Source organism: Bison bison, unplaced genomic scaffold, assembly GCF_000754665.1.
Source record: "Bison bison bison isolate TAMUID 2011002044 unplaced genomic scaffold, Bison_UMD1.0 scf7180017864189, whole genome shotgun sequence".
In the NCBI taxonomy this organism is placed as follows: domain Eukaryota; kingdom Metazoa; phylum Chordata; class Mammalia; order Artiodactyla; family Bovidae; genus Bison; species Bison bison.
The window spans coordinates 1,606,289-1,622,107 of record NW_011494761.1 but is presented as its reverse complement, the minus strand read 5'-3'; the positions used below and the strand labels follow the sequence as shown (position 1 = coordinate 1,622,107).

The window sequence follows — 15,819 nt, the reverse complement described above, 5'->3', positions numbered from 1 at the left end:
AGCCCAACTCTCACATCCATACATGACCACCGGAAAAACCATAGCCTTGACTAGACGGACCTTTGTTGGCAAAGTAATGTTTCTGCTCTTTAATATGATGTCTACGTTGGTCATAACTTTCCTTCCAAGGAGTAAGCGTCTTAATTTCATGGCTGTAGTCACCATCTGCAGTGATTTTGAAGCCCAAGAAAATAAAGTCAGCCACTGTTTCCACTGTTTCCCCATCTATTTCCCATGAAGTGATGGGACCAGATGCCATGACCTTAGTTTTCTGGATGTTGAGCTTTAAGCCAACATTTTCACTCTCCTCTTTCACTTTTATCAAGAGGCTCTTTAGTTCTTCTTCACTTTCGTCATAAGGGTGGTGTCATCTGCATATCTGAGGTTACTGATATTTCTCCCGGCAATCTGATTCCAGCTTGTGCTTCTTCCAACCCAGCGTTTCTCATGATGTACTCTGCATAGAAGTTAAATAAGCAGGGTGACAATATACAGCCTTGATGTACTCCTTTTCCTATTTGGAACCAGTCTGTTGTTCCATGTCCAGTTCTAACTTTTGCTTCCTGACCTGCATACAGGTTTCTCAAGAGGCAGGTCAGGTCGTCTGGTATGCCCATCTTTTCCAGAATTTTCCACAGTTTATTGTGAACCACACAGTCAAAGGCTTTGGCATAGTCAATAAAGCAGAAATAGATGTTTTTCTGGAACTCTCTTGCTTTTTCAGATGATCCAGAGGATGTTGGCAATTTGATCTCTGGTTCCTCTGCCTTTTCTAAATCCAGCTTGAACATCTGGAAGTTCACGGTTCACGTATTGCTGAAGCCTGGCTCGGAGAATTTTAAGCGTTACTTTACTAGCTAGTGTCCCTAAATTTAACCCCAACTCTCTCAACTCAATTAAAAAGCATATTCTGAATATTCCTATCACTTTAATTTACATCAAACAGTACATTTATAATGTTACTCCAAAAATATTATATAATAAAATATTATAAATAATAGATTTATATTAAAACAATATAGGAACTTCAACAGTTCCTCTCCACTAAGGCTTATTTCACACACATAAGCCATCTGCCTACAGCCCTCACAACTCTTGCTACAGGTGTCCAGTAACACTGTGCCTTAAGGTAATGCAGCTGAGAACACAGGTTCTGGAGTCAGCTGGCCTGGATTTGAATTCACCAGTTATTTGCTGTGGAAAAGTTATTTAACATCTCTGTGCCTTTACTGTGTCACCTATCAGAAGAATATAGTAATAGTATCCACTATCACACTGAGTTTATTTGAGGAGTAAATGGGTTAATATACAGAAAACATTCTAACAGGGCCTGGTAAAAGTATCATCAGCAACTATTAAGAAATCATTTTTTAAATAATACGTTTTTTTGTTACCTAAATACATTTTAGTTATCTCCTAAGCAATATTGGTAAAGTTCCAAATGTGATGTGCCAGCTTGATTATTTTTTTCTAATTCACATCAAAATAAATATATAATGATAAAATTACGAAAACTTTGTGCCATTTAATATTTTAGCCACTCGAAAAAATACTAGTGTATAGGAAAAAAAAAGTTTTAACTTCGAATGGCACTGATGATTTACTACAATCTGATCCCAGTTATGAGTATATTCTCACATGCAACACTTTCCTTCCAATATGCTCTATTCCAAATACTGTCCCTCAAATATGAATTTTCATCACAACTATTGCTCCCACCACCACAAATGTTTTCACAATCACCTCACCTTCTTTTTTCATTTCAGGGCCAGATCATTCCTTCAAGACCTTCCCCTACAACACTGCTTCTTTTGTTTTTCAACTGATCCACAGACTAGCCTTTTTTTTTTTTTTTTAGGCAGATAAAGGCTTGTCTTTTATTGAATGAGTGATCTATGCAATTGCCGAGGCCACTATGTACAGAGCAGAGGGGGAGAACTTTATTTCTTGGTCTCTTCCTCCTTGGACAGAGTCTTAATGATTTCCTCTTTCTTGGCCTGGAGCCGCTCTTCACGGCGCTTGCGGGCTTCCTTGGTCTTAGACCTGCGGGCCTCAGCCTGGTCTGCCAGAAGCTTCTTGCGAGCCTTGTCTGCCTTCAGCTTGTGGATATGTTCTATGAGGATCCGCTTGTTTTTGAACACATTACCCTTCACCTTCAGGTACAATTCAGTCTGAACCACCGAAATGCAGCTGCTTCTGTAGCGCTGCATTTAAAGGCATCTTTCTTAAGTGCAAACTCAGTTTCTTTTCCCAGAAAAGCATCCAAGGAGATCTGCTTGTATTGTCAAGTATCTGTAAGCTCTTAGAAGTTAACTAAGACTGTATTATCAAATGATTTTAAATAATGAATTTTCAGTGATATCAGTTTATTTAAAAAGGACCAACAATCTTCTTTAGCATACGTTCTCTAGAAATTAATACACATGGATGATATAAATGGTAAAAAGTAATATCGATAATTTCCTATTACTATTTCATTCTGAACATTATTATCTATGACAAATTTCCCAATTTAATGTCTGTTACTAATTTGTAGCTCTAAAAATCCAAATTGGTTCAGAGAGCTAGTCAAAGGAAATTTAACTATGATTAAGATTTCTTACTACGAAAAGCAAAAAACCTACCACAGATTATTTCTTTACTGAAGAAACAAGATACTGTATATAACATCAGGTAAAGTTCCATCTATGATGTATTACAGCCTTTTTCACCCTAACGGTGGAATACGATGATGGCAAGAGCAAGCTTTGAAGTCTGACAGTTAGCTTAAGATCTGCTCAGTACTTATAGGACAAGCCTGGACAATGAATGAACTTCCCTGAGTTCACTTTTCCTCATCTGTAAAATTAGGATATTAATGTTTCCCTTTCAAGTCTACAGTGATGTTTAAATGAAAAACAGATAAAATGTTTTGCACAATTTTCAGAAAATGGCAAACATTTAATAAAAGTGGTAGTTACTTCTTTCATTGTATAACCTACCTGCTTAGAAATTTCAATAGGATTTCCTGCCAGCACACCACCATTTTCCTCCTTTCTCTACCAAAGGAAATCTGCTCAATACCTTCTGGTCTGTCTTACTGAACAGACAAACTGACAGTATTGTCAGTCTCCTGGTCCCCTGACAGCTTTACACCAGAGCTCAGCAAATTATGCCCCAGTGCAAAAGCAGAATCTGCCCACCCGTCTGTTTTTCGGTGGCATGGAAGCTAAGGGTGTTTTTTGCATTTTAAAACGCTCATGTAAGTATCCGCATAATATACTCAATTTTGCCTTTTGGTCCACAGAGCTTAAAATATTTACTATCTACTTAATCTTTAAAAAAAAGTTTGCAAGAAAAAGATTGCAAAATAATTTTTCAAGAACAAGCAACAGAACAAACATGACGAAGATTCATCTTGGACTGGTGAGCACTCATTTGTTGTTGATTATAAAAGCACACGAGTCAAACACTTTAAATTTCTCAAAGTAAAAACGAAAACACCACTGTGCGTTTCACATAGTCTTTCACTAGTACTGTCTTCCATCAGGATTCAGAACCATACTCAAAAGCAGAAAACTGTAACTTACTCAAATACTACGCTCTTTACAGATTTAATTGTGAACCAAGAACCGTTTTTCATATAAATAAAATTATACGTGGTTTCCGTTGCTGTTCGTTGTTCAGTTGCTCAGTCGTGTCTGACTCTCTGCCACCCCATGGACTGCAGCATGCCAGGTTTCCCTGACTTTCACTACCTCCCAGAGTTTCCTCAAACTCACGTCTATTGTTGATGATGCCATCCAACCACCTCACCCTCTGTTGCCCCCTTCTCCTCCTGCCCTCAATCTTTCCCAGCATCACGGTCTTTTCCAATGAGTCAGTTCTTTGCATCAGGTGGCCAAAGTACTGGAGCTTCAGTTTCAGCCTCAGTCCTTACAGTGGATACTTAGGGCTGATTTCCTTTAGGATTGACTGGTTGGATTTCCCTGCAGTCCAAGGGACTCTCAAGAGTCTTCTCTTGCACCACAGTTCAAAAACATCAATTCTTTCATGCTCAGCCTTCTTTATAGTCCAACTCTCACATCCGTACATGATTAATGGAAAAACCATAACTTTTGACTACTATATGGACTTTCGTCAGCCAAGTAATATCTCTGCTTTTTAAAACACCACCTAGGTGTGTCATAGCTTTTCTTCCAAGGAGCATCTTTGAATTTCATGGCTGCAGACACTGTCCTCAGTGATTCTGGAGCCCAAGAAAATAAAGCCTCTCACTGCTTCCACTGTTTCCCCATCTATTTGCCATGAAGTGATGGGACCGGATGTCATGATCTTAGTTTTCTGAATGCTGAGTTTTAAGTCAGCTTTTCCACTCTCGTCTTCTACCTTCATCAAGAGGCTCTATAGTTCCTCTTTGCTTTCTGCCATAAGGGTGGTGTCCTCTGCATCTCTGAGCTTACTGACAATTCTCCCAGCAATCTTGATTCCAGCTTGTGCTTCATTCTGGCATCTGGCGTGATGGACTTTGCATCTAAGTGGTTTTTCTATCATATTCAAAAGAGCTACATGCACCCCAACGTTCACGGCAGCACTGTTTACAGCAGCCAGGACATAGGAGCAACTGGTCATCCATTGAGAGGTGAATGGATAAAGAAGTTGTGGTGCGTATATACAGTGGAATATTACTCACCCATAAAAAGGAACAAATTTGAGTCAGCTGAATTGAGGTGGATGAACCTAGAACCTATTACGCACAGTGAAGCAAGTCAGAAAGAGAAAAGCAAATATAAAATCACAGATATATGGAACCTAGAAAAATGGTACTGATGAACCTATTTGCAGGGCTGGGACAGAGATGCAAGCACAGAGAACAGACTTGTGGACACAGTGAGGGAAGGAGAAAGTGGGACAAATTGAGAAGAGCAGCACTGAAATATACAGACACTTAGTGGGCAGGTGCTGTGTAACAAAGGGAGTTCAAGCTTGGTGCTCTGTGACCATCTAGAGGGGTGGGATGGGGCTGGTGGGGAGGAGGCTCAAGAGGGAGGAGATAAATGTAGATATATGTATACTTACAGCTGATTCACACCTATTATACAGCAGAAACCAACACATTATAAAGCAATTATCCTCCAATTAAAAAAAATTATATGTGGTTTCTAGACAAAATACTTTATGTACAAATCCTAGTTAGAAAGAAGCAGCAAAATCAGCCCTAATCAACCTCTGAGTCCCTAAATCTCACAAGGAATTGATCTGTCTTCTCTGATATTTATTTATTTATATCACCCCAAAAAATTAAACTATATATAAGCTTCGGGAAGAATGAAATTTTAGATAGTTTTCTTATCTGACCAGCTGTGGATCAAAAACACTTTTCAAATTTTATTGGAAATACGTGAAAAGGAAATTATATTAAAAAGTATGGTGTTGGAGAAGACTCTTGAGAGTCCCTTGGACTACAAGGAGATCCAACCAGTCCATCCTAAAAGAAATCAGTCCTGAATATTCATTGGAAGGACTGATGCTGAAGATGAAGCTCCCATACTTTGGCCACCTGATGTGAAGAACTGACACACTGGAAAAGACCCTGATGCTGGGAAAGATTGAAGGCAGGAGGAGAAGGGGACAAGAGAGGATGAGATGGTTGGATGGCATCACTGACTCAATGGACATGAGTTTGAATAAACTCTGGAAGTTGGTGATGGACAGGGAGGCTTGGCGGGCTGCAGTCCATGGGGTGGCAAAGAGTCGGACACGACTGAGTGACTGAACTGATTATATAATTCTTGGCATTCTCAAAAACAGTATATTAAACATAATCTAAGCAGTTTGGGGCTTTTTACTAGTATTAACACTGAACTATGTTGTGATAAAATGATACGATAGCAGTTGTTCAAATCTATAAGTCTGCTTCATTTAATAAATAAAACCCAATAGTTAGGTTTCTTCTTTTTTTGGCCTCATCGTGGGGCTTGTGGGAGCTTAGTCTCCCAACCAGGGATCAAGCCCTGGCCCTTGGCAGTGTGCAGTCGCAACCACTGGACTGCCAGGGAAGTCCCTAGGTTTCTTCTTGAATTGTGTCTGCCTTTTACAACTTTCTGGTCTTTTCCCTTAATAGCAAAATACTGTAATCTACGACTCCCTAGGTATGCCTGAGGAACAAAGTTATTTATCCCCGATTTATTCCTTTTAAACTATGAACTTGGAAACAAGATAAAAAGTTTTGCTAAAATACTAGAGTATGTGCTTACAGATCTTTGCTTTGGCTGTTCATAGATATTTCACTTGTTGGGAGATACTATGATCAGAGGAGCTTTCTTCACAGCTTTCAACTAACACATAGGAGAGGAAAGGAGCTTAATTTAGCCTCATGGTAACCATCTGTATATTCTGTCTTTCTCATAAGGCTGATGAAGATCAAGGCAACAGGAATCATTATTATTTGTATTTACAGAGTACCTGGAACAAAATGTGACCTTTAGGAGGAGTTCAATAAATTCTTTTTAAATGAATCAAATCGACATCAACTATAAGTAATATTCCTTTCATTCTCCCCAAGTCATCAACAACAAAAAGTTGTCCTGACATGTTTACATTAGATAAGGTAAGGTTTCTTACCTTTTAAGCAAGGTTAAGGCCTAGGGACAGAAAAACTCTGAAAAAAAACTTAAGTACTATAAGAAGTGGTCAGGAGATGGCACACCTCTTTTCAGAACAATTAGGCCCAAGGTTAAAATCTGCTGCCATGGGCAAAAGCCTCTTTTAAACTCAAGATCTTGTGCTCAAACAGTTATTAACATTCTCAGGGTATGTTTCAAAAAAGCCGAGTATGAACCTTAACTCTTTGGTCTAATTCCAAGTCTGGTAATTATACGCTGCCTATTAAAATTCCCCTTGCAGTTCTAATTTAATAAGGTGGTGTTCAGTTCCTGTTAAACAGCTCAGAACAACTCTACCAGCTGCAATGCTTATCCCATAAAGTATAATGTTTCACATGTGATTAAATGATCATTTAGAATTTTTCAGGGAAGCAAACATTCTTTGAAATATTTTCTACTTATAAAGAATAAACTATGTATTTTTAAGTGGCCAAAAAAATCCTATACCTTAAAATGTCACAGTAAATTTTAGTTTACTTTATTGATAAGAGAGTTCTACTTGTAGCTATTATACTATTAACATGATGAGAAAACTCTTCAGGTGTATCATCTTTAAGTTTTATAAAGCAGAGAAAATACAAAAACCTCGCAGACTCAAAACTATCCTTTTTCTGGTGGTTGGCAAATAGCATAAATATTTCAGCAACTTCATTAGATGACATTAGGCTTGACTACAAAATGCAAACTAAAGAGGTTTTTATTTTTGATTAATGTGTCTATAGTGGAGAAAGCATAGCCAAGCTAAATGATTTTCTTCAAAAAAGCAAAAATGTGGTTAAAAAAAAAGTACACCAACCTTATACTTTCAAATCATAAGATATCTAGGATTATTAAGTTGTTTTTAACAGTAATCTAAAGGTCTGACAGATGTTCACAATCCAATCCAAAAACCTTAGGGCTGAGTACGCTTCAGAATTTAGAACTTCAACCTCCCCTCCGCAAGATTTAGAAATACTACCTAACATTACCAATGGAGTCTAAGCCAGCACCAGAAATCAAATGTTTTCATATTTCTGCAGTCAAATGTATGAATACTTGAAAAAGGGCCTAATTTTAGTTCAGATCTAGATCTGCAATCAAGACTAGTCAGGTTTTGTGGTCAATTTCTGTTTTTAGAACTTTATGGATTTTGGATAAAAGACTGCACCTAAACTGAAAAAGCAGAAGTCAGTCACGCACAAGTTCTTAACTTCAAGACAACAGTAGAAATATTTCAACTATTTCTACAAGTTACATATGCTTTATTATGGAAGCTTAATTTATACATCCCCCCCCAAAAATCAAGACAATTTTATTAATTTTATGATGTGAAAGAAAATATATAAAATGCATTCATATTCACAAGGATAAATTTCTTCCTTTGCAGAACTTTCTAGTTAAAAAAAAAAAACGAAAACTATTTTTTTAAATTGATAAAATCTTGAAATTGCACTGCAATTGAGCATTCCAAGGGTTACCACAAGCGTAAAAGAATAGATAAAAGTCTAGACTCTGGGGTACTGAAAAGTCAGCAGCTGGACAAAGAAATTCTTCTTTCTCTGTTCTTTCTGTTGTCTTACAGTATGGGAAAAAAAGGAATCTATGGAAGAGGAATCAGAATGCTTCTTATAAGAAAAGTTATATGTTCTCTACAGTGGTGAAGAACAGAGGGCCTGGAGTTAGTAAGTAGACAATCAAATTCCAGGTCCACCTTTTACTAGCTTGTGACCTTAGGAAGTTAGTAAATACTTTTATGTCTCAGTTTCATCTACAAATGTGGAAAATAACAAATGTACCACATAAAGTTACTAATGAAAAATAAATGCCAAATAAAAATAAATAAAAAATAAACTGATAGGAACAGCAACAGGAAGAATAAACAGGTGGTATTAATAAATATTGGCAAAGTTAACACAATATTATCAACCAAATCCAGACTGGCTTAACATTTAGAAATTTTTAAAAATACAACAAATGTTTACCTTGCATTTTATTAGTATTAACTGAAATACCACGAATTGAAATAATTAGTATCGCTATCCTTTTTTAATAATGAATAGTTATTACCTGAACTTTTAAGATCCATAAACTACTGAAACACCTCAGAGAGCGTTTCTACGAAAAACTAACCAGTATGCATGGTTAGCAATGGGTAAATAAAAATATGTGGTAAGTCAAAATAGCTAATTCCATGACCATGCCAGAGAGCCCATCCACCAAACATAAATGGTCAGTCAGTTCAGTTCAGCTGCTCAGTCGTGTCCGACTCTTTGCGACCCCATGAATCACAGCACACCAGGCCTCCCTGTCCATCACCAACTCCCGGAGTTCACTCAGACTCACATCCATTGAGTTGGTGATGCCATCAGCCGTCTGATCCTCTGTCGTCCCCTTCTCCTCCTGCCCCCAATCCCTGCCAGCATCAGGGTCTTTTCCAATGGGAAGTGGTACTAGAAAATAAACCACTTTGCTCACTATACAATCTCACAAAGCACTGCACAAAACTCACCTGTCTTCATCTTTGTCATACAGTTGGTAATAATCCCCACAGCCATTCCAAAATGTGCTCTCCACAGCCCCTTGCCTCGCTGGGGCTCCGCTTTCTGCTGCTAGCTGGCGATCCTCTGTGTCCCTCTGCGTGACTCTTGCGAAAGGCAGATCCAAGAACATACAGTCATGTTCTCCGTCATACTCATCGCATTTTATTAAGAGGTCATCTGAGCCATTTTCCTCAACTTCCAAAGCCTCTCTCCACCTCTGAACACTTCTTTGTTTGGCCTCATGCCTATTCAAACCTGATTCTGGGTCCACCTGGCTTGAACTTATCACTTTCCTAACTTTGGGCCTCACCACCTGCTCAAGAGAATTGCCCTGGTTTTTGCCCCTATCACTGGTGTTTTGTTCACTGCAAATATGCCTGGGAGCACAGGCTAAATCTTCAGTTGAATTTTCTCTTTGTCTCTCCTGGCTAGTATTATTTTGTTGTTTCTTTCTAACCACTTCATCTTCAGAAGAGGACGTCTGAAATTCCTGGTTGTTCTGACTGACAAACTCAGTATTATCAGTAGACCTTTCCACTAAAGGTGCTGAATCTACCTCTCCAAACGCATCTCTTAATTCACAGTTGAAAGAGGGAGCTGTTGGTGAGAGACCAGTGTATGCCTCTGCCTCTCCATTTTCCAGCTCAAATACCGTATCACCCAGTGCTGCCTGATAGCTGCCACCTTCCACAACGCCTGCAGAGAGCTGAAGATGGCCATTATCCTCTCCGTGTCTGCCGTCTGGATCGTAAGAGTCAGTATGAGCCAATGTAACTCCATGCTGGACGCCTGAAGCATTACAGACTCCTGGAGTACGCTCTCCCTCAGAGTGACTGTGCAGATCTGTGCTGCTCCCTAAGGGCTCCCTGCCTTCCTCGCTATGACGCACTGCAGCAAAGGATGGAGTGCTCTCAACGGTTTGGTTCAATGCTGTATCACAAATGGGAATTTCTGCTTCACTTTTTTCAAATAAAGGGTCACTGGGTACAGAAGAATGAACTTGATCCAGTGGACTGGAACCTTCACAGAACAAAAGAAAACATATTTAGAGGGGCTAATTTAGATAACATTTAATAATGACTCTTTAACTAGAAACCATACCAATTATTACCTATTTGAGAATATGAGTGAATTTCTCTGACTGGTGCTTCTACACTCCCTAACTTAACCGGGAGCGGCAGACTGGTTACCCTATGAGTTCATTCATGCCATTGTATAGCCTCTCAATATCCTCTCTCTCGGACATCTTCTGCAGGTCTTTCACCCAAATCCTAATACTTAAAACGTTCTAAACAAGATATTTAAAAGACAAACTAATGAGAGACTTGAGAGAAGTCACAGGGTAATCAATCTACTCTTCCAGTTGTTGGAATGGGCAATTCAAACTTAAAATTATTTTATTACATGTAGATTTCTTTAAAGTGTTTATAATAGCTATAAGAACAGCAGATCTAACAGAAATGAGACTGTTATATGTCAATTCAGAAGATTATATCTCAGTCACTAGATACATAATATTAAAATTTCTATCCCCAAAATGAACTGTTATAACATATCTACAATGAGTTAACTTCAGTTATGTTATAGCTATGACTGAAAAAGAACAAAAAAGTCAATATATTGATTTTCTTTGTCATAGTTTCTAAGAACTATGAGACAAGAGTAAAATGCTATACACCCTACAAATTACTTTCAGCACAACTATCTTTTACACTAATGTATAACTAGAAAAAATAAAGACACCAAGACCTGTTGAAACAAAATTTTACAAATTATAAAGTTGTCCTGTCATATCACAAAAAGGCTTCTTTAGCAGAATGACCTTAGCTAATAATTCATATTCTTGAACATAAATGACAGAAAAAAAACAACCCTAGAATTATCAAGTTTGCTCAGGATAAAAAGAAACTGACATTCCAGTCCAAAAATGTGTAGTTACAGTACATGGATCGTTGTTATTCTTTAGTTGTTAAGTGTGACCAACTCTTTTCGACCCCGTGGATTGCAGCCTACTAGGCTCTTCTGTCCATGGGATTTCCCAGGCAAGAACACTGGAGTGGGCTGCCATTTCCTACTCCAGATCTTCCCGACCCAGAGATCGAACCCGCCTCGCCACACTGGCAGGCAGATTCTTCACCACTGAGCCACCTGGGAAGCCACAGTACATGGATACCTGCAAAATACTTTTTGAGTAATGAATAATTAAGGCATTTTAATTAAATAACTATTACTTGACCTTTGTATTTTATATAATGATTCTAAAAATATCAAAATAACCAAGTTAAATTATTTAGAGATACAAATAAAACCAAACAACAAAAAAAGCTATTTAAACGTAATATGCAGGGGAGAATATACTCAGTGCACATTTAAAAAAACAAATTTTTTTTTCCTTGAACATTTCCACTGGCGAAATGATGTGACAATGTAATCACTGCAATGACAATGCAGTTACAGATTAACGACTGGCCATATTCTACTTTATTCTATGTATATACTATTAAGCTTATAGAAAATTTAAAATAGAAATTCTTGATAGGAAATGTACAGCATTTATACTCAAGACACACGTAAAATCCACTTACTATTTCAAGCATCACAAGATCAATGTTTACATCGCTATTAACAGCTTTTAAATAACTCCAGGCTGCATACCTGAGGAACTGTCTTTTGGAACATCATCCATTTCCAACACTTCATAGTCATCACCAGCCCGACCTAAGCTTCTTTCATGCCTGGTCATACACGGTTTAAAACTGACATATGCATGTCTTCTGCCATATCTCCTGCCTGTGATTGTCTGATATCCTCCTGCTGGTTTCGGCCAGGCAGCCTTGCTAGAGTCTTGATCCATTGCTGAAAAACAGAGTTAAAAATAAGAGGCACAGCGATGGCTTTCGTTGTGACATTTGGGGTACTGTTTCAACATATATGCATGCTATTATCTGTCAAATCATATGCTACTGAACACCAAGTGCCCCTTACGAGTAATATAAAACTAACTTGAAAAGTAAGCATGAAGTATTACTTTCTGAGTTATGTGACTCCCTTCATCCCTCCCCCAAATATCTTTTCTTGATTCCTTCAAGGTATTGCAGCTTTTTACAACATAACCTACTCCAAATTTTTTCCACATGCCAAATTACTATACTGTAAAAGCTGCTAAAGGATTGGAGAATGATCCTTCAAATTATCTAAGTACCTTATGTATAACTGCTCAATACAAATTTGTTGAGTGAATTACTTGCATATAATGGTTTCAATGACATTAAAAGTGAATAAAATCCAGTCAAATTGCTGTTCAGTTGTTCAGTCGTGTCCGACTTTCTGTGACCCCATGGACTGCAGCACCCCAGGATTCCCTGTCCTTCACTATTTCCCAGAGTTTGCTCAGACTCATGTCCATCGAGTTGGTGATGCCATCCAGCCATCTCGTCCTCTATAGTCTTCTCCTCCTGCCTTCAATCGTTCCCAGCATCAGGGTCTTTTCTAATGGCTCTTCATATCAACTGGTCAAAGTACTGGAGCTTCAGCTTCAACATGAGTCCTTCCAATGAACACCCAGGACTGATCTCCTTTAGGATGGACTGGTTGGATCTCCTTGCAGTCCAAGGGACTCTCAAGATTCTTCTCCAACACCACAGTTCAAAAGCAGCACGAATTCTTCGGCCTTCAGCCTTCTTTATAGTCCAACTCACAACCACACATGATTACTGGAAAAACCACAGCTTTGGCTATACGGACCTTTGTCAGCAAAGTAATGTCTCTGCTTTTTAATATGCTGTCTAGGTTTCTCAAAAGTAATTTCTTTAATGCTATCTGTACTATTACAAAGAACCAACTGGACCACAATAAAATATATTCCAAAGATTAGGATCAAGTAAAACTCTCCAAAAGAAAACAGTGGTGAACCAAGTCAAACTTTTCAAAACTACCAATGTTATACGCATGGTAAGAAAAGTCAAAAACATCTGAACAACTCAAGTACTAAGTTCTGATGCCTAAGGGATATATAACAGCAAAGATTAGTATCTTTGACTAAGTAGGCCATTATCTCACATCTACACATATAATAAATTTGCTTAGTCATCTGGATTTTACCTATGTAATGCAGGAACTAATAAACAAAATATTTCCTCACAGTATATGGAATAATCAGTAAATTAAAGTTACATATTTCTGTTTTAGGGTATTAGAATAAAAAATATAATTGCTTCTAAGCACAAATTCCAAATCCAAAGAAAGGCAATGCCAAAGAATGCTCAAACTACCACACAACTGCACTCATCTCACATACTAGTAAAGTAATGCTCAAAATCCTCCAAGCCAGGCTTCAGCGATACATGAATTGTGAACTTCCAGATGGTCAAGCTGGATTTAGAAAAGGCAGAGGAACCAGAGATCAAATTGTCAACATCCGCTTGATCACAGAAAAAGCAAGAGAGTTCCAGAAAAACATCTACTTCTGCTTAACTGACTATGCCAAAGCCTTGGACTGTGTGGATCACAATAAACTGTGGAAAATTCTTCAAGAGATGGCAATACCAGACCACCTGACCTGCTTCCTTAGAAATCTGTATGCAGGTCAGGAAGCAACAGTTAGAACTGGACATGGAACAACAGACTGGTTCCAAATCAGGAAAGAAGTACGTCAAGGCTGTATATTGTCATACTTATATGCAGAGTACATCATGAGAAACACTGGGCTGGATGAAGCACAAGCTTGAATCAAGATTGCCAGGAGAAATATCAATAACCTCAGATATGCAGAGGACACCACCCTTATGGCAGAAAGTAAAGAAGAACTAAAGAGCCTCTTGATGAAAGTGAAAGAGGAGAGTGAAAAAGTTGGCTTAAAGCTCAACATCAGAAAACTAAGATCATGGCATCCAGTCTCATCACTTCATGGCGAACAGATGGGGAAACAGTGGGAACAGTGGCTGACTTTATTTTTCTGGGCTCCAAAATCACTGCGGATGATGACTGCAGCCATGAAATTAAAAGACACTCTCCTTGGAAGAAAAGCTATGACCAACCTAGACAGCATGTTAAAAAGTAGAGACATTACTTTGCCAACAAAGGCCCATCTAGTCAAGGCTATGGTTTTACCAGTAGTCATGTATGGATGTGAGAGTTGGACTATAAAGAAAGCTGAGCGCTGAAGAACTGATGCTTCTGAACTGTGATGTTGGAGAAGACTCTTCAGAGTCCCCTGGACTGCAAGGACATCCAACCAGTTCATCCTAAAGGAAATCAGTCTTGAGTGTTCACTGGAAGGACTGATGCTGAAGCTGAAACTCCCATACTTTGGCCACCTGATGCGAAGAGCTGACTCATTTGAAAAGACCCTGATGCTGGGAAAGATGGAAGGAAAAAGAGAAGGGGACAACAGAGGATGGGACGGTTGGATGGCATCACTGACTCAACGGACACGAGTCTGGGTGAACTCCGGGAGTTGGTGATGAACAGGGAGGCCTGGCATGCTGCGGTCCATGGGGTCACAAAGAGTTGGACACGACTGAGCGAGTGAACTAAACTGATGACTCCAGAACCAGTATCTTTAACAACACCTCCAAATAAATAGTCTCCAAAGTGTAAACCACAATAGATGCCAAGGGGGTAGGAAAAGAAAATATAACAATTTCTATTTATACTCATTTTTGTGTGCTGTGATTCATGGGGTCGCAAAGAGTTGGACACGACTGAGCGACTGATCTGATCTGATCTGATCTGACTGTATAAAAAATTAGAAATTAAGCTTTATAAATATTCAGTACATGGATTGAAACCGGCCTTAAATAATACCAAGATTAAAAAAATAAATAAATAAATAATACCAAGATTAAACATCATATACAGTACACAAGGAATCCAGAGGGGAAAATACAAAGTCCTCAATCTAGAGTAACCAACACAGACTTTGCTTACCTGCTGGCTCTTTTTCAATGTACTGTGACATATATGGCAGTTTCCGTGTGCCCAGTTCAGTGGAATTATGGATGTGATTTAGTTTTTACTCACACAATGGATAAGCTGCAGAAGATTCCTACAAAGAAACCACAGATTAAATACAACATTAATAAAGCAGAAGTACAAAACAAAATGCCAAAACTAACACTTCTAGTGAAGTTCTTAACTTGCCCATAACAACACAATAATATACACTGGATTTGGTAAGACAATCAAAAAAATCTCAAAACTATGAAGATGGCTATTTGAAAACATTTAGTATCCTCTCAGAAAACCTTGCCTTAAGTACATATCATCCTTAAGAAAGACAATGATGATAATACATGAATAATTTATAAGTACATAAGCAAATATATTGGAGAAGGCAATGGCACCCCACTCCAGTACTCTTGCCTGGAAAATCCCATGGACGGAGGAGCCTGGTGGGCTGCAGTCCGTTGGGTGGCTAGGAGACAGACACGACTGAGTGACTTCACTTTGACTTTTCACTTTCATGCATTGGAGGAGGAAATGGCAACCCACTCCAGTGTTCTTGCCTGGAGAATCCCATGGACAGAGGAGTCTGGTGGGCTGCTGTCTATGGGGTCGCACAGAGTCGGACACGACTGAAGCGACTTAGCAGCAGCAGCAGCAAGCAAATATATTAGAAGTGTGGATTGGGGTATGTGACCAAACTTACGTTATAT

The 15,819-nt window shown here is 38.6% G+C and overlaps 1 protein-coding gene across 1 annotated transcript in view; it reads right to left on the bottom strand.

Moving 5' to 3' along the window:
- PJA2 (praja ring finger 2, E3 ubiquitin protein ligase) overlaps positions 1–15,209 on the bottom strand; it is a 52,284-nt gene extending 37,075 nt beyond the window's left edge. Inside the window, exons 1-3 of the mRNA XM_010843788.1 lie at positions 15,092–15,209; positions 11,819–12,019; positions 9,133–10,183 (exon numbers count right to left, since the gene is read on the bottom strand). Of these exons, the coding sequence (XP_010842090.1) occupies positions 9,133–10,183; positions 11,819–12,019; positions 15,092–15,122 (1,283 nt within the window). The 5' untranslated portion in view covers positions 15,123–15,209. The remainder of the gene's footprint in view (positions 1–9,132; positions 10,184–11,818; positions 12,020–15,091) is intronic.
- Positions 15,210–15,819: the final 610 nt, after the last annotated feature.